General features: G+C 46.5%; 1 protein-coding gene across 3 annotated transcripts in view; it reads left to right on the top strand.

Annotated features, from left to right (window-relative positions):
• Window positions 1–15,009, top strand: part of LGALS3 (galectin 3) — a 517,589-nt gene extending 502,580 nt beyond the window's left edge. For all 3 annotated transcript variants that reach the window (XM_068254414.1, XM_068254412.1, XM_068254413.1), the window contains exons 3-6: window positions 1,045–1,449; window positions 3,398–3,486; window positions 6,072–6,237; window positions 14,692–15,009. In XM_068254414.1, the coding sequence (XP_068110515.1) occupies window positions 1,045–1,449; window positions 3,398–3,486; window positions 6,072–6,237; window positions 14,692–14,847 (816 nt within the window). In that variant the 3' untranslated portion in view covers window positions 14,848–15,009. The remainder of the gene's footprint in view (window positions 1–1,044; window positions 1,450–3,397; window positions 3,487–6,071; window positions 6,238–14,691) is intronic.
• The last annotated feature ends 8,481 nt before the right edge of the window (window positions 15,010–23,490 follow it).

The following is a 23,490-nucleotide window of genomic DNA, read 5'->3' as shown; positions in this document are numbered from 1 at the left end:
CATGCACTGAAATGCTCATAGGCTTTAGAGTGTTTATTTATCTTTGTATGTGTCAGAGTGGTGCAACTAAATATTTTGAATTAAAAAAAAAAATAATTGATTTGGGTCCGCTTTAAAGGGAAGGTTCAGGGAGGGGATTAAAAAAATAAAAATAAATTTCCACTTACCTGGGGCTTCCTCCAGCCCGTGGCAGGCAGGAGGTGCCCTCGCCGCCGCTCCCGGTGGTCTCCGGTACCCGACCTGGCCAGGCCTGCTGCCAGGTCGGGCTCTTCTGCGCTCCATTTCCTGGCACTTCTGCGTCCCACGCTGGCGCGCTGACGTCATCGGACGTCCGCCGGGCTGTACTGCGCAGGCGCAGTAGTTCTGCGCATGCGCAGTACAGCCCGGCGGACGTCCGATGACGTCAGCGCGCCAGCGTGGGACGCAGAAGTGCCAGGAAATGGAGCGCAGAAGAGCCTGACCTGGCAGCCGGCCAGGTCGGGTCGGGCACCGGAGACCACCGGGAGCCTGCGGAGCGGCGGCGAGGGCACCTCCTGCCTGCCACGGGCAGGAGGAAGCCCCAGGTAAGTGGAAATTTTTATTTTTTTAATCCCCTCCCTGAACCTTCCCTTTAATAGAGTATTAGTAGCAAAGAAAATCTCGTTTTTATTTTCAGGTATATACCGTAGCTTTTGTTTCATAGCATTGCATCATTCTATCATATTTGCAATTTACAAATCACACTGAAGCAGAGCTAATTACCCTTTTAAAATTACCTGCAGTAAAAATTTTATCTGAAGCTGCCTGTCACTGTTTCTTTGAAGTATAAGTGCCTCAGAACAGCACTGTAGCCAACTAAACTGGTCAGAGAGCTCAGAGAAGCTCTTTTGCATAGATAACTGAAGTTTCTTAACTCTTCCTGTACTGGAAACAATAGGAGACTGTTCTTTGCTACTAATGTGCTATTTGTTAGCTGTACCACGAATACAATTCATTATCTCATAGGTTTATTTTCACTTCAGATTCCCTTTAACTCTGTGATTAAGATCTTTGATCTCTCCACAGCTGGATGATGCCCTAGGACAGAGCAGTGGGCAGCAAACGCAATCCGATGGTCAGAACTGGAATAACCAATGGGGAGGTCAGAACCCTGGTGCTCCGCAATATGGAGGCGGACCTGGAGGCTTCCCAGGCTATCCAGCCCCAGGGGCAGGCCAGCCGTTCCAAGGCTACCCAGCAGCAGGGCAGGGACAGCCGACTCCAGGATACCCAGCAGCAGGGCAAGGACAGCCTGGCGGATACCCGGGGTTCCCTCCAGGACCAGGACAGCAGCAGTTTCCAGGATTCCAAGGATTTCCTGGCTTTCCAGGACAAGGCTACCCAGGAGGTCCCACTCCAGGACAACCTACTGATCCCAAGTCTGTTGATCCATCTGCTCCCACCTATCCAACAGCTCCTACTGGCCCACTGGTAAATATGCAACAAATTACATTCTGAAGAAGGCTGTGACTATTGCGTTGTAAATGTAGTATATTGAATACTGGTTTAAAGTGAGTCTGAAGAGTAATATATCTCTATCGTGAAGGCTTGGTATATAGAGCCTTCCCATTCCTCTCCTGGTCCCCTCATTCCACCGCTGGCTCCCCCATTCAAATCTCTCGCAACAAGAGGCTTCAGGAGCCTGTGTGCTCCCGAAGAAAGGCAGCTCCGTATTGCGCAGTTCAGAGGCCCGTCTTCGGGAGCACACTGACTCCTGAAGCCTACTGCAGTGGTAGGGAGTTGCCTAACGCTAACTGGGAAGCTAGCGGTGGTAGGAAGAGACCAGGAGAGGAGTGGGTAGGCTCTATAGGATCCAGATCCTTCCCTCTCCTTAGGTAAGTAAATGTGGTGGTTTTGTTTTCCTTCACTTCAGGCTCCCTTTTTAAATCGGAGATTCTCAGTCTGGTATAAATCTGCATCTGCCAAGGCATACATTCGAGACATTAAGACTATGGTGCATCACACTTTCCTATTGTTAATGAACGGATGCTTGATGCCTTTAGACACCGCATCTTGTATGTCTGCTCCTTTTAGCCTCCCTCCCTGCCCACTTTGCACTTATGCTGGGGAAGGCAAGGGGTTGGTTGCATTGTGATTCACTTTCTCCTGCACACTGGGCAAACATGGTGGGGCTCCACTGCAAGCCTTGCAAATCCCTGCAAAATGCACTCATGCTGGGACACGGAAATTGGTTGCATTGCATAGGTGAACTCCTGGAGAAGCATGTGATTTGATCAGCTGATTTGCTGTGATCACATCCTGCTTTAGCACATGATCAAGACTAGCCAAACAGACTTGCATATCTATCACCTGACCAAACTGATCACCTGCTTCTTCATGAGTTCGCCTAGACATGTACGTCACTAATACTCACGTGTCTACACTCTTGCAGTCCTTTCTAGAGATGGTTGGATGAAATTTGATTTCCGATGAAATTCCAGTTTCTGCAAATGCTGATTACCGTTACCACAACATTTGGACCAATTTCCACAAAGTTTTCTTTTTTTTTTTTTTTTTGGTCTGCATTTTCCGATTGGCCAAATACTTCTGAACTGACTCTGCATTCTCTGATCCAATGCTTCAGAGTTCTGTGATTGGGCTAAAGCTGTCGCAGTAATGTGGTATTTCCTTGGAAATCCGATTTCTAACTTGATGGTGATGAGGAACCTATGAAAGCTCTAATCCTTTTTACATACACTAGAGTTGTCGCCAGAGATATGTTTGTGATCCTCTCGAGGCCCCTTTTTACACTTGCGTTACCCTATTTTATCGCAAGAGGGCGCAAAAGCAAGAAGTCTATGGAGACTTTCAAACCTAATGAGGTGCGGAGGAAGTATCGGATCCGAAGTAAGGGTTGCAGCACGTTCCGGAAGCCCTGCGCTGCTTAACGCACAAAGCTTGGGGTAATGGAAGTCTATGGGCAAAGCAATAAGTGTAAACACCAGAGTGTGGTGTGGGGCGCAGGCGAAAATCAACAGGGATTCCAGTGACTTATTTCCTGCTCAGCAGAGAGTGCATCATTGAACAAGGGGGAGTGTTTGGCGGCGCTAGGTATATGACTGTCGGTGCACTTTGCCACTTGGTCAGTAATGTAGTTTTTTTTGCATTGCGGTGGGATGCGGCAAAAGCATCACGTTGTACTGCAAAGATCAAGTGCAAAACTGGCCTTCGTTTACATCTGGTGTGAGCACATGTTTGTGGTACAATACCCATGTTTGCCTGGCTGAGACAGACCACTTCTACGCACAGATAAATGGCTAAGTCACATGGTTACACGCATTAGATTTTGAAATTGCTGACTATGACTTGGAAGCCTCTTCCCTTCCATGGATGTTGTGCGTTTACTTTTTTTTATGACTTTACTGCTCTTGTCTTTTAGAAAGTACCATATACACTTCCCCTGCCAGGAGGACTAGTTCCCGGATTGGTGCTGACACTTCAAGGCATGGTCAGCCCAAACTGCAAGAGGTAATGTCTTATATAATATTGTGAATGGGCCCCTAAACCCTGTGTCTTATGAATGACCTACCGCAGGGGTCAGGAACCTTTTTGTCTGAGAGCCATAAACTCCACACTTTAAAATGTAATTCAGTGAGAGCCATACAATGTTTCAACCTGGAACAGTAGGGCTCATGTCCCTGTTGCCATGGTGATGTGTATACAGTTGATCCGCAGGGCAGCGGAATTGTCACACGTCTTCAGCTTCTCTTGGGTTTTAGCAACATCAGCAATTTCCCCAAGAGCCAGACAGGAGAAATACCGACTAACAGCTTGTACAATTGGCTAGCTGACTTTGGGATTGATTCACCTTGTAGGAAGAGAGCCCCTATTGGGTCAAAGTGTGGGGATCTCGTTCTATAAAGTCACTGGACCTGACTTAGTCCAGAGTGGGACAATTGGAGCAGCTGTTCATTTTAGGGTAGTGTGAGTAAGTTAGTAGTGCATGCTACAGCAGTATGCTTAAAAACAAGAAGAGAATCGAGAGCCCAATATGGTGCAGTATTGTCGGTAAAATGAAGAGTTCAATACAATTTTGTGTATATACTCACAAACACGGGTTACCCATAGGCAACCACTTTAAATGCAGGTGGGGAGCATTAGGACCTGACCCCACTCAGGTTAAGAAGTCGCTCTCTGTAGATAGTAGATGGGGATGCACCCCTCCACCCAGGGTGGACTAGAAGATCAGCAAAAGCTCGGTATACAGAGGCGCCAGAGTAGAGTAAAACGTTTTAAAAGGAGAGGGGGATGTTAGGGTTAACTTACCTCCCTCTTACAAAAAAGAAAACTCACTCGAGTCTTGATAAAACAGAATTGACAAATTTATTCAACTCCACAAATGCAACGCGTTTCGTGGGCGTGACCCCGCTTCTTCAGGCAAAAATGGGAGCACAACTGGAATAAAAACAAAATGTATACACTAACTACCCACAGAAATGCAACAATCGGCGCAGCAGATAATTGGTAGAAAGCACATCAAATAATTGCTACATAAAGCATTGCTACAAAAAAAAAAAAAACACACATTTACGGCCCACATAAACACAGGGCCATGCGAACAAGCTTAAATGTCAGAAATCAAATAGCTAAGGCTTAATGCTCACAGATTAGAGGGTTCTTATTATATGTCTCAAAGTGAAACAGTTACATGGTAGAGCTGGGTATAGGGCACAGTCTATTCCCAGACAGCATATAAAGCTTTATATGGACACAAAGGAATTATCATATACTTTATGCTTGCAGTTTATATTAATTCCTTTGTGTCCATATAAAGCTTTATATGCTGTCTGGGAATAGACTGTGCCCTATACCCAGCTCTACCATGTAACTGTTTCACTTTGAGACATATAATATGAACCCTCTAATCTGTGAGCATTAAGCCTTAGCTATTTGATTTCTGACATCTAAGCGTGTGTGTGTGTGTGTGTGTGTGTGTGTGTTGTAGCAATCCTTTATGTAGCAATTTTATGTGCTTTCTACCAATTATCTGCTGCGCCGATTGTTGCATTTCTGTGGGTAGTTATTGTGTGTACATTTTTGTTTTTATTCCAGTTGTGCTCCCATTTTTGCCTGAAGAAGCGGGGTCACGCCCGCGAAACGCGTTGCATTTGTGGAGTTGAATAAATTATTTGTCAATTCTGTTTTATCAAGACTCGAGTGAGTTTTTTTCTTTTTTGTAAGAGGGAGGTAAGTCCACCCTAACATCCCCCTCTGCTTTTAAACGGTTTTTAAAACTTTTTACTATACTCTGGCGCCTCTGTATACCGAGCTTTTGCTGATGCTACAGCAGTAGCGTGCACCACTTTAAAAATTTTGCTTGCACTGCCACACTAAGCTGCGCTGCTTGAGCAGTGTAGCTTAAAGTGACTCCGAGCTCATAAAAAAAATGAAGTTGTACTCACCTGGGGCTTTCTCCAGCCCAGTGCTGGTCGGGAGGTCCCACGACGGCGTCCTGGCTCTTCTCCTTCTCCCTGCTCCGGAATGGCTGACAGGCCGCAGCCCGGGCGACACTCGCCCTAGTGTCGGGCTGCTCCTTCCGCGTATGACGTGGATTACGTCACACGCCGGCCGCTGCGCGTCATCACGGCGGGCGGCGTGAAAGTACTGCGCATGCGCGAGTGTCGCCCGGGCTGCGGCCTGTCAGCCATTCCGGAGCGGGGAGAAGAAGAGCCAGGACGCCGTTGTGTGACCTCCCGACCAGCACTGGGCTGGAGAAAGCCCCAGGTGAGTACAACTTTCATTTTTTTTTATGAGCTCGGAGTCCCTTTAAGCTACATACACGCATACGTGTGACTACCCACCGGCAGGAAGATGGATCGGGGAGCGCTCGTCGCTGTGATCTATCTTTCTTTGCCAAGAGGTAAGTAGTAGTCAGCTTTACTGCTTTTATTGATTAGGAGACCTTCCTGCCTTATTTTAGTCCCTCAAGTGCAAGTACCCAGTTCATAACTAATAAAAAAAAAATTGCTATTTTCCTAATCGCATGATGAAATTGCGATGTTTCCAAGCTGATCTAGAATTATATAAAAATAAAAAAAATTTCCCTTTTTCAGGTTCGGTTTTGATTTAAAAAATGGTGACAATATTGCTTTTCACTTCAATCCACGATTTGATGAGCAGCCAAACGTTGTGGTACGCAATTCCATGCTTCGCGGCCAGTGGGGGAGTGAGGAGCGGGGAGCACCCAAGTTTCCTTTTACAAAAGGACAACCATTTAAGGTAAAAATTACAACCATTATTTTTTTTGTTTGTTGTTTTTCTGATGGCAATAATTTAGCTGTGTAGTTGCAGTGACTGCACCAACCCGAATCCTGTCTTAGGGTAGGGACACACTAGGCAGAAACGCCAGCCTTGCGGAAAAAACTAACTTTAACGCACCTAATGCAAGTCAATTGGCCGCATAAACTCATCTGTTTGCGGTCAGCAATGTGCATTTTGGAAACATATGCAACAAAACATGCATCTAAAAATGCACATAATGAAAGTCAATGGTGACGCAGGGGTATTGCTTTTTTTGCTTTTGGGCTCCACAGAAACCCTTTAAATTAGATAGCGTTGCACTGCCTGCGGGGCGGTAAACGTGCCTATGCCACCTATAGCCTTTGCGACCCACGTAGCGTGTTTTTTTTTTTTTTGTTTTTTTTTTTTTTTTTTTTTTTACAGTGGAGGAAATAATTATTTGACCCCTCACTGATTTTGTAAGTTTGTCCAATGACAAAGAAATGAAGTCTCAGAACAGTATCATTTCAATGGTAGGTTTATTTTAACAGTGGCAGATAGCACATCAAAAGGAAAATCGAAAAAATAACCTTAAATAAAAGATAGCAACTGATTTGCATTTCATTGAGTGAAATAAGTTTTTGAACCCTCTAACAATAAAAGACTTAATACTTCGTGGAAAAACCCTTGTTTGCAAGCACAGAGGTCAAACGTTTCTTGTAATTGATGACCAAGTTTGCACACATTTTAGGAGGAATGTTGGTCCACTCCTCTTTGCAGATCATCTCTAAATCCCTAAGGTTTCGAGGCTGTCTCTGTGCAACTCTGAGCTTGAGCTCCCTCCATAGGTTTTCTATTGGATTAAGGTCCGGAGACTGACTAGGCCACTCCATGACCTTAACCACTTAAGCCCAACTGGACGAGATTTCTCGTCCAGTTGGGCTGCGTGCACTCCCGCGGGTCGCGCGGGCCCCCGTGCGCGCCCCCGCTGCTGGCCGCTAGCCCACCGATCAGTGAAAGGGATTATAAATCCCTTTCGCTGATCGGACTCCCCCCGGAGAAAAGCCGACAGCGTCTCTTCAGACACTGCGGCTTTTCTGAGCTCTGGTCTCCTCCTTTCTTCTGCCTGGGAGCGAGATCGATCGCTCCCAGGACTTTTTGATTCTGGCCATCTTGTGGCCAAATAGCAAATTACACCTTAAAAAAAAGTTTTAAAGATAAACATATAAATATATTAAAAAAAACCCTGTTTACCTCCCACACCAAAAAATACCCACATAAAAGTTTAAATAAAAAAAAAAAAGTTACCTAAGGGTCTGAACTTTTTAAATATGCATGTCAAAGGAGTATATCAATATGATTTAATAAATTATGGGCTTCTAAACAGTGATGGACGCAAAACGGAAAAAATGCACCTTTATTTCCAAATAAAATATTGTCGCCATACATTGTGATAGGGACATAATTTTAACGGTGAAATACCCGGGGCATATGGGCAAATACAATACGTGAGTTTTAATTATGGAGGCATGTATTATTTTAAAACTATAATGGCTGAAAACTGAGAAATGAATTTTTTCCATTTTTTTTCTTATTCTTCCTGTTAAAATGCATTTACAGTAAAGTGGCTCTTAGCAAAATATACCACCCACAGAAAGCCTAATTGGTGGCGGAAAAAACAAGATATAGATCAATTTAATTGTGATGAGTAGTGATAAAGTTATTGGCAAATGAATGGGGGGTGAAAGTTGCTCGGATGTAAAATTTCAACCCTTCGGGCTTAAGTGGTTAATGTGCTTCTTCTTGAGCCACTCCTTTGTTGCCTTTGCTGATGTCAGAGGCACCCAAAATACACGTAAAACCATAATGCATGTAATCTGACAGCAGTGGTCCCCGAGCAGACACAATCTGGCAGCGGCTCTCCAAAATACACGTACCGTATTTTTCGGACTATAAGACGCACTTTCTCCCCCAAAAATGGGGAGAAAAAGTGAGTGCGTCTTATGGTCCGAATGCTAACTTTGCTCCCCTCCCCGCCCATCACAAATAACTGCCGCGGCCCATGCTAATGCTGGACACCAGCCAGCCTACCTCAACTCATGCCCCAGAGATCATCTCCAGCCTCGAGTCCAGGCTTTCACAAGCGGCCCCATGTTTTCATCCAGCTCACGTCCTCACCACTGTCGTTTGGCTGCTGCTGGTGATCGGGTTAATGAATCCATATGCGGCTCCAGGTTATGCCCTCATCGCCGTCCTCTGGCTGCTGCTGGCGGCGATCGGGTTAATTGACGTGCAGCTCCATGTTATTTCTGCATCGCCGTGCTCTGGCTGCTGCTGGCGGCGATCGGGTTAATCCACGTGCAGCTCCATGTTATTTTTGCATCGCTGTCCTCTGGCTGCATCGCCGTCCTCTGGCTGCTGCTGGCGGCGATCCGGTTAGTCCACGTGCTGGCTCGCATCGGGCGATACTGGCAGTGTCGGATGTGCAGTAGCCGCGTTCTCTCCTGGCCGCTATTGTAACAGCGTGTGGCTGTTACACGCCGCTCACATACCGGATGTGAGCGGCGTGTAACAGCCACACGCTGTTACAATAGCGGCCAGGAGAGAACGCGGCTACTGCACATCCGACACTGCCAGTATTGCCCGATGCGAGCCAGCACGTGGACTAACCGGATCGCCGCCAGCAGCAGCCAGAGGACGGCGATGCAAAAATAACATGGAGCTGCATGTGGATTAACCTGATCGCTGCCAGCAGCAGCCAGAGGACGGCGATGCAGCCAGAGGACAGCGATGCAAAAATAACATGGAGCTGCACGTGGATTAACCCGATCGCCGCCAGCAGCAGCCAGAGGACAGAGATGTGAGCATAACCTGGAGCCGCACGTGGGAGCTTATGAGTGAGTACACCTATGCCTGGCTACCTACACTGCAGGCAACTATGCCTGGCTACCTACACTGCAGGCAACTATGCCTGGCTACCTACACTGCAGGCAACTATGCCTGGCTACCTACACTGCAGGCAACTATGCCTGGCTACCTACACTGCAGGCAACTATGCCTGGCTACCTACACTGGAGGGGCAACTATGCCTTGCTACCTACACTGGAGGGGAACCTATGCCTGACTACACATACTGTGGAGACCTATGCCTGGCTTCCTTGTTGCCTCAGGCATCAAAAAGTTGAGAACCACTCCTGCTCCACAAGATGCCCCTGTATCAGACGCACCAGGGTTAGTATATATATTTTTTCCACTGGATTTTGTCCTCCAAACCAAGGTGCGTCTTATGGTCAGGTGCGTCTTATAGTCCGAAAAATACGGTAATCTGGCATCAGCGGTTCCCCAAAAATACAGATCTGACAGCAGTTCCCCCAAAATAGGTACCCCCAGTATAGCTAGCCAGGTCTATAGGTGTCCCCAGTATAAGTAGCCATGTGTAGAGTTGTCCCCAGAATAGGTGATCAGGTGTATAGATATTCCCAGAATAGGTAGCCAGGTCTATAGGTGTCCCCAGTATATGTAACCAGGTGTTCAGGTGTCCCCAGTATAGCCAAGTGTATAGGTGTCCGCAGTATATGTAGCGGTGTATAGGTGTCCGCAGTATGTGTATAGGTGTCCCCAGTGTAGCCAGGTGTATAGGTGTCCCCAGTGTAGCCAGGTGTATAGGTGTCCCCAGAATCGGTAGCCAGGTGTCCCCTCAGCTGAAGGGGAGCAGTGGAGAGGAGCATTGTGCACAGCCCCCCCTCCCCACCCTCACCTTGTGGCTCCTCTTCCTGACTCTCCCCTCCATAACGATGGCGGTGGCTGGCAGCGGGCATCAGTGGGCGGGACATACCTCCTCCAGTGTTCCGGCGAGTTGACACTGTGCATGCAGCTAGTCTGGTCTAGTGAAGACCAGAGCAGCGGCACGCACAGCGTCAACTCGCCAGAACACTGGAGGAGGTAAGTCCCGCCCGCTGCCAGCCACTGCCACAATCGTTATGGAGGGGAGAACCAGGAAGAGGAGCCCCAAGGTGAGGGAAGGGGGGGGACGTCCGCCCTTCCCCATGCTGTACACAATTATTTATTATTATTATTGATTTATAAAGCGCCAACATATTCCGTGGCGCTGTACAAAGTAAGAAACAAACATGGGGTACATAATAATACAGACAATGCTGTACACCAATATACAAGATGCATAATTAGTGATGCTCCCCTCCAGGGTGCTAGGGTGGACGACGTCCACTCTCCAAAAAAAGGTGAGTGGACGTCGCCCCCCCCCACGTTCACGCAGGGCTCGACCCCTGGCCTGTTTCCACTAGAGCGAATCTGCATGGCCAATAATAGTCAATGGGCCTATTCCACTTGGCTCTGCTGTGCAGATTTTTTTGCACAGATTTCCAGAATCAGAATTCGCACACCACAAGGCTAGTGTGCAATTCGCATGTAATGTATTTAATTGAAAGTTTGCTTGTGTTTTCGCTATGCAAATTTTTCATGCAAATTCACGTGTTTTCGTGTAAGATCAATGCAAAAGCACACAGGCACTGACATGGTTACAATCGCATACTTACAAAAATTCACAAACTCGTGCAAATTCGCATACAAATTCGTTTATGCGGTTTCTGCAAAGAAATCGCACTGCACTAGTGGAAACTGGCTCTAAAGGATGCCGTAACTGCACTATGTGCACACCAGACCTGAAGGGGCCCACAAGTGGTCCTCCTCCAGTCATTATATTAGCTTTTGCTTGGTGCTGCAGTGGTAATTAGGCCTAGTGCACATCGAGCGGTTTTTGGACCTATCCGCCTGTAAAAACGCTTGGCTAATGTATTGCAATGGGATGGTGCACACTGGCGGTTTGAGGTTTTTGACAAGCCGCAAACGCGCCTCCTGCCGTGCAGTTTGCGGTTTTCGGAAGCGTTTCGTCAATGTAAAGTATAGGAAAAACGCAAACGGCTCTGAAAAACGCTACTTCAGAGCGGTTTGCCAGGCGTTTTTGTTACAAAAGCTGTTCAGTAACAGCTTTTACTGTAACAATATGTGTAATCTGCTACACAAAACCGCTAGGTATGTTGAGAAAACCTCTCTAAACATGCCTAGAATCGCTCTGAAATCAGCTCCCAAAACCGCTAGAATATTGCGGATCTGCTAGCGGTTTTGGTGTGCACTGGACCTTATGCGCTTTGCATAGAGTAATCCATTAAAACACCATATCACTTTATAACACTGAAGTGGAAAAAAAATGATTTTGTATGTGTAGTACAGCTAAGAAATAAAACATTAGGCGCAGAGACATAAGTCTAATATGGTTTACAGTACAGTAAGAGTTAAACTCCAGTTATCTATGCAAAAGAGCAATTGAGCTCCATAACTTTCAAAGCTGCAGAGAGCTCTGTCTTCTGAAGCTTATTATCGTAAGTGTTTGGCACTATATTGTTTTGTGGTTTTTGTTTTGTTTTGTTTTTTTTCTTTCTTTCTTCAGAGGGCAGTTCAAAAGTTCATTGGCCTGCTCTGTAAAATCATTTAGAATGCTGAGTAGAGTTTAAACTGCAAATCTTGGAGAATGATGCAATGTTATAAAAAAAAATATATAAATGATATTATTTTATTTGCTACTAATGTTGTAGTTATTATCCGTACTACACAACCAATTCATTATATCATTATTTTTCCCGCTTCAGTGTCTCTTTAATACACCCCCACGCAAAGTTGTATACAATTATGCTGAATCCCCCACCACCACCAATCCATAATGCTTTTATGAAAACTGATTTCAACTAAACTTTGTATACAGATCCCTTACTACCTGGGAAGATATGTTCTAGGGGTCTCACATTTCCCCCGCCCTTCCCGCACATTTGGGCGGTACCACAAATGGCCAATAAGATTTCACCCATTCAGATCGATGGAAAAAATGTAAAAGGCTACCTTTCTCACAGTAATAGTCCCCAAACTTGACACAGTTGGTGACCAAGGTGAAACCTTCAGGGAAAGTGGGCAGAGCATATAACCATGTCCGTTTTCTAGGGCCGTGCGGGCACCCTGAGCGCTGGAGGGGGGGGGGGGGGTGCTGTAATGGAGGGGGAAGTTGGCTGCGGGGAGGGCAGCCCGACCTCACCCTCTGTGCTCTTCCAAACCCCCCAACCCCCCCCCCCCCCCAAGCAAAGCGCAGCAGCCAGCAGGGAAGCGCTGTAATAGTCACAACTCGCCTGCCTGCGTTCCAATCGCCGGTCACTAGCTGCTGGTCTCCTCCTCTGCATACACGTTGATATCAGCGTGTGTATCGGCATGTATGCAGAGAAGACCAGCGGCTAGTGACCGGCGATTGGAACCAGGGAGAGGAGTTGTGACTATTACAGCGCTTCCCTGCTGCACTCTGCATCGGAGGGTGGCCCGGAGAGGAAGGGGGGGGGCAGCTACCTAATCTAACCTATACTGGGGGGCAGCTACCTAATCTAACCTATACTGGGGGGCAGCTACCTAATCTAACCTATACTGGGGGGCAGCTACCTAATCTAACCTATACTGGGGGGCAGCTACCTAATCTAACCTATATTGGGGGGGCAGCTACCTAATCTAACCTATGCTGGGGGCAACTATTCTGGTTCCCTATTAGAGGCACCCACCTAGCTAACCTGTACTGGGGGCACCTACCTATCTAACCTATAACCTATACTGGGGGGGGGGAGAACTATACCGGCTACCTATACTGAAGGCACCTACCTGGCTAACCTGCACTGCGGGCACCTATACCTGGCTAAACTGGGGGCACCTATACCTGGCTCCGTGGGGGGGGCACACTTTTTACACCCTCGCCCTGGGTACATTTTTAGCCTAGAAACTACAACCGATCAAAATTTAGCAATTCATTATCAATAGGAAAATGTAAACTCCAGCCATTCTGAGGGACAGTGCACACCTAAAATCAACTAGCGTAATTGCAAACGCTAAGGGGTTTTTTTTTTTTGTTTTGTTTTTTTTCTAAGCGATTCCAGGCATGTGCCTAGATATTTTTTAGCAACTTGATGTAGTGTTTTATTTTATTTTTTTTTATTTTCCATTTTTCCTATACTTTAAAATTGAGGCTGACTCTCCTCAAATGCTGCAGGACTTGCGTTTGGGAAAATGTCATATTGCTCTGGTGTTATCCATCCCATACAAATACATAAGCCACGCGTTTTAAAAGCACTCACAAGCGTTCTAGGTGTGCACCAGTCCTTGGACTGTTAATGGTAGGGTTCTCAAACTTGCCACAGTTGGGATTCAGGAAAGGGTGGAGCCTAAAATAGGCAATCAAAACATCTGAGGGACAACCATGCATTTTTTTTATTCTTCTTGAGCATTTGGGGCCCATTCACACTTGCAAAATGCTACTGCTTTTGCTAGTGATTTTTGGTGTTTAACGTGAAAAAAATCACCATTCACACTTGGTGGGGTTTTTTTTTTTTTTTGCCATTCTATAGCACTGAAGCGCGGTCACCAAGAAATCACCTGAAAATGGGCAAATCGCCAAATGCAATTTTGTATCCTGCACCAAGTGAGAACGGGCCCATAGGGTATTATGGCACTAGCGCTTTAAAAAGCGCTGGCGCTTGAGCGTTTTGCTGGCGATTTTGGCAAAATGCTCAAGTGTGAATCGGCCCTTAGGGATCGCTTTTAAATCACTATTGGGGATCGCTTTAAATCACTAGCTATTTCCCTAAAAGCTCTGCCAATGTAAATGTAACAAATTCCACAGTAGCGATTGTGATTAGCAAAATCGCAATCTCAGGACATGCAGCGCTTGCGCTCCAATATAAAGTATATAAGTGCTGGCAAATCACTCAAATGGCTACACATCGTTATTTATTTATTTATTTTTTTTTTTTTTTCAAAACTGAAAGAACCAATTAGAATTTAAATCGCTGGCAAAAAGCTTATGCTTTTTAAAAACCGCCAGAAAGCGCTCATGATCTAGCTTACAAAATGCTAGTGATAGAGATTTGCGACTTGTAGTGGGTTCCAGGCCTGAAACAGCTACCCAGTAGCCATCACTGATGTCCAAGTGCAGTTATCAAACTACTACGTACAACAAAATGTCTAACCCAAATTAAATCGCTCTGAAGTGAAAAGCCAGCACTATTCTTGGCTATAGAATTGCTGGATGCTGCATAGATACAATATTGAATCTAGAAATGCCTATTTTACCTGTTGTGATTAGGGATGGCCCATGAGATGCAAATAACTTTGGAGATGATGTAGTATTATGCAAATTTATGCAGCTTGAAAATGAACCAATCAAATCCTGCTGAGGTAAAATTTGATTGGTCCATTTTCAAGTTGCATAAATCTGCAGAATCAACTACTTATTTTAATCTCATTGACCATTCCTAGTTGTAATTTCCATCCTGGTGTAACTTTGGTGAATAGTCCGCTTTTTTTTTTTTTTTTTTTTTTCCATTTTTAATTGTAAATTCTTATGTTTTCCAGATACAAATCCGTTGCGATCAAGACCAGTACAGCGTAGCTGTGAACAATGAAATGTTCTGCCAGTACAGACACAGAGATAGGTCTCTGCCACAGATTAATTGCCTGTGCATCGGCGGTGACATCACCCTGAACGAGGCTTCTGCCGCTAGGATGTAAGGCCAACGCCTGCTTGGAGCTACTACAACTGAAATCTATGTAAACTCAATCAACCATAGGAATATAGCTGCTGTCCTGGGAGACTTTACCATTCTTTTGTATGAAGTATATTTGTGAATACTGGGTAAATTTGATTACGAGAAATAAAATATTATGCCAATGTATTTGTGTCAGTCTGAATACCTTTTTAAATGACTACGAGATTAGGCAAGACATTTATATTGCGCTTTTCTCTTGGTGGACTCAAAGCGCCACAGCTGCAGCCACTAAGGCGTGCTCCATAGGCAGTAGGAGTGTTAGGGAGTCTAGCCCACGGTCTCCTCACTGAACAGGTGATTGCTTACTGGACGGGAAGAGTTGAGATTCGAACCCAGGTCTCCTGTCAGAGGCCTTAAAGAGGAACTCCAGTGAAAATGTAATAAAGGGCTTAATTTTTTACAATGATGTATAAATTTATTTAGTTAGTGTTTGCTCATTGTAAAAATCTTTCCTGTCTTAGGCCCAGTGCACACCAAAACCGCTAGCAGATCCTCAAAACGCTAGCGGTTTTGGGAGCAGAGAGCCGATATTTGCCGGGTGCACATCGAGCGGATTTTGTATGAGATCCGCCGGCCGCATCAGCATCCGCGTGGCTAATGTATATCTATGGGCTGGTGCACACCGGCGGTTTGAGGTTTTAAGCAAGCCGCAAACGTGCAGCAAGAGGCACGTTTGCGGCTTGCTAAAAACCTCAAACCGCTGGTGTGCACCAGCCCATAGAGATGCATTAGCCATGCAGATTTTCAGGCAGATCTGCCCGGTGTGCACTGGGCCTTACTGTGACGGATCCATTGCAGCGTGCCAAGTGTGAACTTTTAGCGATTAGCAGAGAATGGGGAAAAAGTCGGATCAGAGCCCAGATTTTTCTACACTCCACCTGTGATGGGAAATGGGCGTGTCCATGACATGGTGTGGGTGCAGCGAATTGTTATGTAACTGAGGCAGTGGGCCAGAGTTTCCTCCCAAAACAGGCAGTGGGCCAGAGTTTTCTCCCAAAACACAGATGGACAAAGTGACCCTAAAAGTAATTAGGCAATGTTCCCCAAACTCATAAAGCAGTTTTCCCACAATGTAGTGAAATGGGAGTTTTGCATCATAGATGTCTGTCCATGACATGACTGTGCACTCTGTAAAGTGCTGCAGAAGATGCAAGTGCTACATAAATACATAATGATATGGCGGGGCATTAGACTATGAATATGGCCAGGATTAGATTGTGAGCTCTGCCAAGGACATAACTACATTCTCTGTAAAGTGCTGCCTTAGATGCCAGTGCTACATACTGTAAATACATAATATTGTAGGGCATTAGAATGACTATGGTGGGATTAGATTGTGCGTGAAATCTGCAGAAGCTGCTGATGCTACAGTATTGGCATACCATTTAATAATCATGATGAGGCCCCAAAAGTAGCAAATGCAGTCTCATCAAACAATAACTGCAGCAACTATTACCTCTGACACATGAAATGCAGTAGCAAACTATTACTTTGACCTCGCAAATGGTAATTGAGGCAAACCTTACCTCATGCGGCCAGAGTCCCACGGCTGTGACACCTGGTGGCCAAAAGTGGGACATAACCTGGGACACATCGCAGCCTGGGACAGGGGACCCTGAACCTGGGACATGTCCAGGGCCGGATGTGTACATTTTACCCCCCAAGGCCCACTGTCCAGTTCAACCCCACTCCGCCCACTGGGCTTGATTCACAAAACAGTGATAACTGAGTTATCACACCTAAAAGCTTTGCACGTGCAAACTACAGGCTTAGCGTTCGAACCTATTCGGGTGTATGCTTAGCACGCCTGTGCTAAGCTGGTTTGCACGTGATGTATTACACGCAAAACTTTAAGCGTGCAAATGATTGACTTCATGCAAATTCATTAGTTTGCGCGCGTAAAGCTTAATGCGCATGATATCACGTGCAAAGCAGCTTTACACGGGCGTGCTAAGTGCTAGCCCTGTTTCCTCTGGTCTTGAGCAATCCTGTCCTATTCTCCCATGTCCTGTGCTTCCCCCCCCCCCCCCCCCCCCCCGCCTTGTGCTGTGCTCGACAGCTCTGCCCTGTGGAATCAGGCCAGCCACGGACCAGGTCTGTGACCACTGTGGTTTACATGTTTAGCAGTTTACCTTCCGTGTGCCAGCCCACTTCCTACCCCTTGTTTTCTGGTGCCCTAGGCCATGGCCTTTGAAGCCTTTCCTCAATCCAGCCATGGACATGTCCCAGGTAAAACGGGATGTCTGGTCAAGGTACCTTAAGGCTCATACACACATCAGACTATAGTCTTTGGAAAATGAAAGCCCACAGACCAATCTTACCACCCTCCATGTAGTATGAGAGCCATACCTACAGTCTATTCTATGGAGCTGAACTCCCCATCAGAAAAAAATCTTTGCAAGATGCTGTACAGACACAAAAGATCTGTTCCTGCCAAAGATCTCTTCCTGCAAATTGCATTCATAGTCTGAGATCTGCAGATCATCATACACACACCTTGTTTAACTGACTCATCTGCAGATCTGAAAATCTGATCTGCAGACGAATGTCTGTTAAACAAGGTGTGTATGATTGTCTGCGGATATCAGACTATGAATGCATTTTGCAGGAACAGATCTTTTGCAGCTACTGATCTGTTGTGTCTGTACAGCATCTGTGTGTGCAGCATCTTGCAAAGATTTCTGTCTGATGGGGAGTTCAGCTCCATAGAATAGACTGTGTAGGTATGGCTCTCATACTACATGGAAGGGGGTAAAATTGGTCTGTGATCTTTCATTTTCCAAAGACTATGGTCTGATGTGTGTATGAGCCTTTAGGATGGGGTCACTTTTTTTTTTTTTTAACTAATATATTAAAGCCCTCTCAATGCATGCCTCTTACCCTACTGCAGGCCTGGGCAAACTTAGCGCGGCCCGGGCAGCTCTTTGTGGACCACATTCCTAACATGCTTAGCCGCCACCTCCTCTCTCCTCAGCCCCTCCCTCGAGTCGCGAGTCCATAGTAACAGGCTGTCACGTGACACAACACACCACGGGCTAGCAGCCAGCATGCATTATGCAACTACCTTTTACACTAATGCATATTGTTACTACATTTCCTTTTTGGGCAAAATCCTTTTAAAGAGAATCTAAAGTAATTTTAAAGGGAACCTGAAGTGAGTAAATATTTAAAATACACACGATGTTGCTGCAAATGATTATATTACATACTTCATCATCAGTTCCTCTCAAAAGCTCACCGTTTTCTTCTTACAGTGATCCCTTCTAGTTCTGACAATATTTTGTCAGAACTGCAATATACCAGTTGCTGTTAGTTATATATTAGCAGCTGTAAGTTGCAACTGAATGTGCAAGGTAATGTCCATGTTTCCATATGGCTTGAGTGTGAGATATTACAGTTTAACAATGTGCTGACCAGGAAGCTGTTATGGTGTAATGGCCATTTTCAAAATGGATGGAGAATTCCATTAATCAGTGGACAAATGGGGAGCAGACTACACAGGAGATAAGTATGACCTGTGTACAGGGCCGGCCCGCCCATGAGGCTGGGTGAAACTTTTGCCTCAGGCGGCACTTCTGGGGGGCGGCAGCTGCCCGTCCGTGGGTGTGGGGGGGCCGCCCGAGCTGGAGGGGATAGCGGGCAGGAAGGGGGTATTGGGCCTAGCGGCAGGGAGGGGGGTCGGACCGCCCCCTCCTCCCCTGGGTACCCAAGTCCTCCGCTCCCCTCCAGTTTCGAGTTAAGTTGTCGCCGCTATTGTAAGAGGAACGGGCGGAGATCACTCACCTTTTCCGCGTTCCAGCGTGAGCTCCACTGACGTCACTTCCTGCTATGCCGCACACTGTATTGTAAGTGGACGGCGCTACAGGAAGTGACGTCAGTGGAGCAGTCTCTGACATTACCGACAAGTTTTGGGCTAGTCCATCTCTTCATGGGGGATTCTCAGCATGGCCTTTATTTATAAAAACACCCCCTGAAAAGTATTTATACACAGATGCTGAACCAGCCTCCCTGCTGTCTTCACACTTAGCTAATGACAGTTTCTCTAACTGCCAAACAAAGTGCGTTTGAAAATAAAGAAAACCCTGAGAATCCCCCATAAGAAGATGGGCTAGTTCAAAACCTTTCAGTTCTGTCAGATTTCTACTACCAACTATAAGTGACAGCAACATAGGAGAAAAGTAATGTATAGCTAAAATTTTAATCTGGAGGCAATGTACTTATTTAACCCTCCTGGCGGTATAAAAAAATACGCCAGGAGGCAGCGCGGCAGTTTTTTTTTTTATTGTTTTTTTTCTATATCATGTAGCGAGCCCAGGGCTCGCTACATGATAGCCGCTGCTCAGCGGCATCCCCCCGCCCTCTTCGATCAGGAAATCCCGTTCAAAGAACGGGATTTCCTGGAGGGCTTCCCCCGTCGCCATGGCGACGGGGCGGAATGACGTCACCGACGTTGGGTCGTCATTGGGAGTCCCGGGCCACCCCTCGGCGCTGCCTGGCACTGATTGGCCAGGCAGCGCACGGGGTCTGGGGGGGGGGGGGCGCGCGCCGCACCGTATAGCGGCGATCGGGCGCGCGGCGGCGGCGATCAGGGTGCTGGCGCAGCTAGCAAAGTGCTAGCTGCGTCCAGCAAAAAAAAAAATTAAACAAATCGGCCCAGCAGGGCCTGAGCGGCACCCTCCGGCGGCTTACCCCGAACTACGTTCGGGGTTACCGCCAAGAAGGTTAAAGGTGTTTACATGTATTTAAAATGTTACAATTTTCACGATTGTGGTACTGCGAAGACTTCTGAAGTGTCCCGTGGCGGGAAATTTTAACAGGGGAGCCAGCACAGGAACAAGGGGATTGTGAAGGGGAATGGGAAAGCTCATTAGGACCCAGAGCTTCCCCTTTCCTTTATTTCTTTTTCTTTAACCACTTCCATACCAGCAGTCTCTGCCCCCTTAAGGACCAGAGACTGCTGGTAGGGTAAACTGCTTCTCGGCAAATAGACAATCCACTGGTCATGCTGCTCTGTCGTCCCTATGAAAGCGTTGTGCGCCGGTCAGGAGCCGCTTTCATTGGCTCCCAACCCTGTCAATCAATGTAAGCCAATAATAACTGCTCCTGACCAGATCACTGAGCTCTGCTGTCAGAGACGGCAGGGGGAGTGTATTGCAGCGGGGAGAAAACTGTATGATCGGCGGGGACACACAATTCAGCAGGCTGTTGAATTTACGTCCAGTCAGAGCGGCAGCACCACCTGCTGGACATAGATTCATACTGCGTCGGTCTGGAACCAGTTAATGAGAACCTGAACTGAAAATAAAGTCAAAATAACTATACACAGGCAGGCCCGGCCCTAGACTTTTTGCCGCCTGAGGCAAACTGAAGAAATCGCCGCTGGAGGGGGGGGGGTTTAAATGTTTGAAATCTTGTATGATTTTCATTTCACTTCTCACGTGTACACCACTTTGTATTGATTTTTCACATGGAATTCCAATGAAATTGATTGTTTGTGGAAGTAATATGACAAAATGTGGGAAAACTTCAAGGGGGCTGAATACTTTTGCAAACCCATACTTTTTTTTTTTTAAATTTTATGATTTTCGCAATAGTGGTCCTATAAAAAGACTCTGTATCAAAAAAGTTCCCCTGGGGGTATTCCCCTCGGGAGGGGGAAGTCTCAGGGTCCCAATGAGACTTCCCCTGTAGCTGCAAGCAGTCCAGCCCTGGCTCCCCCAAAGTGTCCGGCAATCCTCCCTCGACAAGCGCCAATTTACCTTTCCTGGCTCCAACGGGAGCGTTGTTGCTGCTTTCCGCACGGAGATAGGAGAAAATAGCCAATCTCCGTTGGGTCCGCTCTACTGCGCAAGAGACTTGTGCCTGAGCAGTAGAGCGGCCTGACAGAGATTGGCTATTTCCACCTATCTCTGAGGTGAAGAGCCGATACTGCGCCTGCGCTGGAGCCGGGAAGGTAAATATTTATATCCCTGCTGTTCGGGGAGCTTTATCGCCGCCGTGGGACCGAGGAAGACGGGGGAAGCCTCAATAGGATCCGGAGACTTTCCCCCACCCCAGGTGAGTACCCCCCAGAGGAGGTTTTTCTGAGTACAGGTTTTCTTTAAGTGCTACCAAAGATGGTCGGCTCTGGACTGCGCATGCGTGAGAGCAGTATGGAGTGGCCCGTCTTGGGGAGCACTCAGGCTCCCAAAGACAGAAGCCTCCCGCAGCGGCAGAGATAGGAGACTGCTAACGGAGGATCATTAGAACCCAGAACCTTAAGTATTTTTTTTTTTTTCTTTAAATGACTTCAGACTCTTTAAATTCTGAAAGCCCAAATTGTGTAGAGCAAATTTATAAGCATCACTTTTCACATGAGATTTTTTTTTAAATCGGTTATAGCTTGCATGAAGCTGCACACCTACCCATACACAATCAGGACCCCTGGCACAGCTGCTTCCTTGCTCAGAAAGTGGGGTCTAAAAATTCCAGTATTTCCCTGCTCCACCCTTGTCACATGTTTTCTATTGTAATACTGGTACATGTAGCCAGCTGGTAGGTGAATACATCAGAAGTGACCATCTTAAGGTGGCCAATCGACCATCTGATTCGATAATTATCAAATTGGATAAAAATCAGTGCCGCCAAGAGCATGCCCAATTGACAATGCAACCAAAAAGGGTCGCGTGTATCGATCAGACATGCTGCAAGATGTCGGGCCATCGTGGTAGATTGGATAGACAATGGTAACAGCGGTCAATAATCCAACGAAACCCCTAGCGCTCCTCCCTAATGTATAAATGTACGGCCCGTGTGTGTATTTATACGTTGCCTGTCCTGTCTCACCGATCGCGTGGTGCCTATATGCCTTTGGAATCCCCCACTCCTCCATTGGCGGTAGTCCGGTAGAAAATGGTACTGCAGTGGCGAGTATGCTTTACTACATGCTTCTATACAAACAGGAAACGCTCAATTCTCAAAGTAGCCACCGCCCCACAGGTGCATACTTCATATACACAGCTGCATGCACACACACTGCAACTGCCACACTAAGACTCCACCCATCCTAAGCCACCGCACACAACTGTGCCATCTACACTAAATCACTCCCTACAGGTCCAATGAATACTTACAACCGTCAGTTAGCATATAGGTTTATAGAAGGTTTCTATTCACAGTTTTTTTTTTTAATAAAAATTCAACAGTTTCACGAGAGCAACACAATGTTGTTTGTTAAATTGTCCCTGTAGTGAGACGCATCTGAACACTGAAATATTTATATCCTTTCAACCAATATGGGAGGGGGGATTTAGACTATGCATGTATACAGGAATGTCTCCATTATCCAGAACTCAGGCAACCGGAATGCTCAACTAACAGGAAGAATTTATTTATATACTCCAAAAATTTCACAATGCGTTTTGCGGGCTTGACCCCCACTTCTTCAGGCAATTCAAAAAGGAGCATACAACAGTGAAAGTCCTGGTCTGCATTAAGCGCCTACAACAGTGAAAGTCCTGGTCTGCATTAAGCGCCTACAACAGTGAAAGTCCTGGTCTGCATTAAGCGCCTACAACAGTGAAAGTCCTGGTCTGCATTAAGCGCCTACAACAGTGAAAGTCCTGGTCTGCATTAAGCGCCTACAACAGTGAAAGTCCTGGTCTGCATTAAGCTCCTACAACAGTGAAAGTCCTGGTCTGCATTAAGCTCCTACAACAGTGAAAGTCCTGGTTTGCATTATGCAGACCAGAACTTTCACTGTTGTATGCTCCTTTTTGAATTGCCTGAAGAAGTGGGGTCACGCCTGCGAAACGCATTGTGAAATTTTTGGAGTATATAAATAAATTCTTCTTGTATTATACCTTGAAACATAATGGTTTCCGAGTGTCCTTTGGAGTAGCTAGAATTCCACCCCAGCCACCTCCATGGTTTTAAAAGTTTTATCATATTTTCGTTTGGCGCCTCTGTTCACTTGCATCAATCTTCTATCCAGCCTTGGTGGAAGGGCGGCAAACGTTATACGTTTCTTCCGGTCTACAGAGAGTGACTTCTTACCCCTGAGGGACAGGTGTAATCTCCCCCCCCTGCTGTTACAGTGGTTGCCTGAGAGGTAACCCTTTTTTGTGAGTATCCCATACTTACCTTTCATCACTTCTCTACTGTGTCCATACATACTACACTATATTGGGCTCTCGGTGTCCCTGTGTTCTCTCTGCTCAACTAACAGGCATGTTTGAGGGGATAACTGACTGACTGACTGACTTTTTTTGTGGGGGGGGGGGGGGGTTGTTTTCAGTGATTAAAATACAGAGAGTCCTGCGCCATCACCTTCCTGTTGCTCCTAGCGGCTTTCCAGCATCCATGCGCAGCTTCTGGCTGGTCAGGTGACACAGGGAGCCGTGCACGGGAGACCTCGGAAAGCCACTACGAGCAACAGGAAGGCTAGAAGATGGTGCTGGACGCTCTGAGTATTTTATTTAGCACCGTGGGGAGGTTTGTGCCTTTTCGGCTGGTTGCTCAAGCAACTGACAAGCTCATGTATCCGGCATCAGGTGATACTGGGGACTTTGATGTATAAGGTAGCTTCACTTTTTCCTATTGCAGGAGGAAATAAATCCACACAGCC

This window comes from Hyperolius riggenbachi, chromosome 9 (assembly GCF_040937935.1).
Source record: "Hyperolius riggenbachi isolate aHypRig1 chromosome 9, aHypRig1.pri, whole genome shotgun sequence".
Taxonomy (NCBI): domain Eukaryota; kingdom Metazoa; phylum Chordata; class Amphibia; order Anura; family Hyperoliidae; genus Hyperolius; species Hyperolius riggenbachi.
This window is presented reverse-complemented; position numbering and strand designations above follow the sequence as displayed.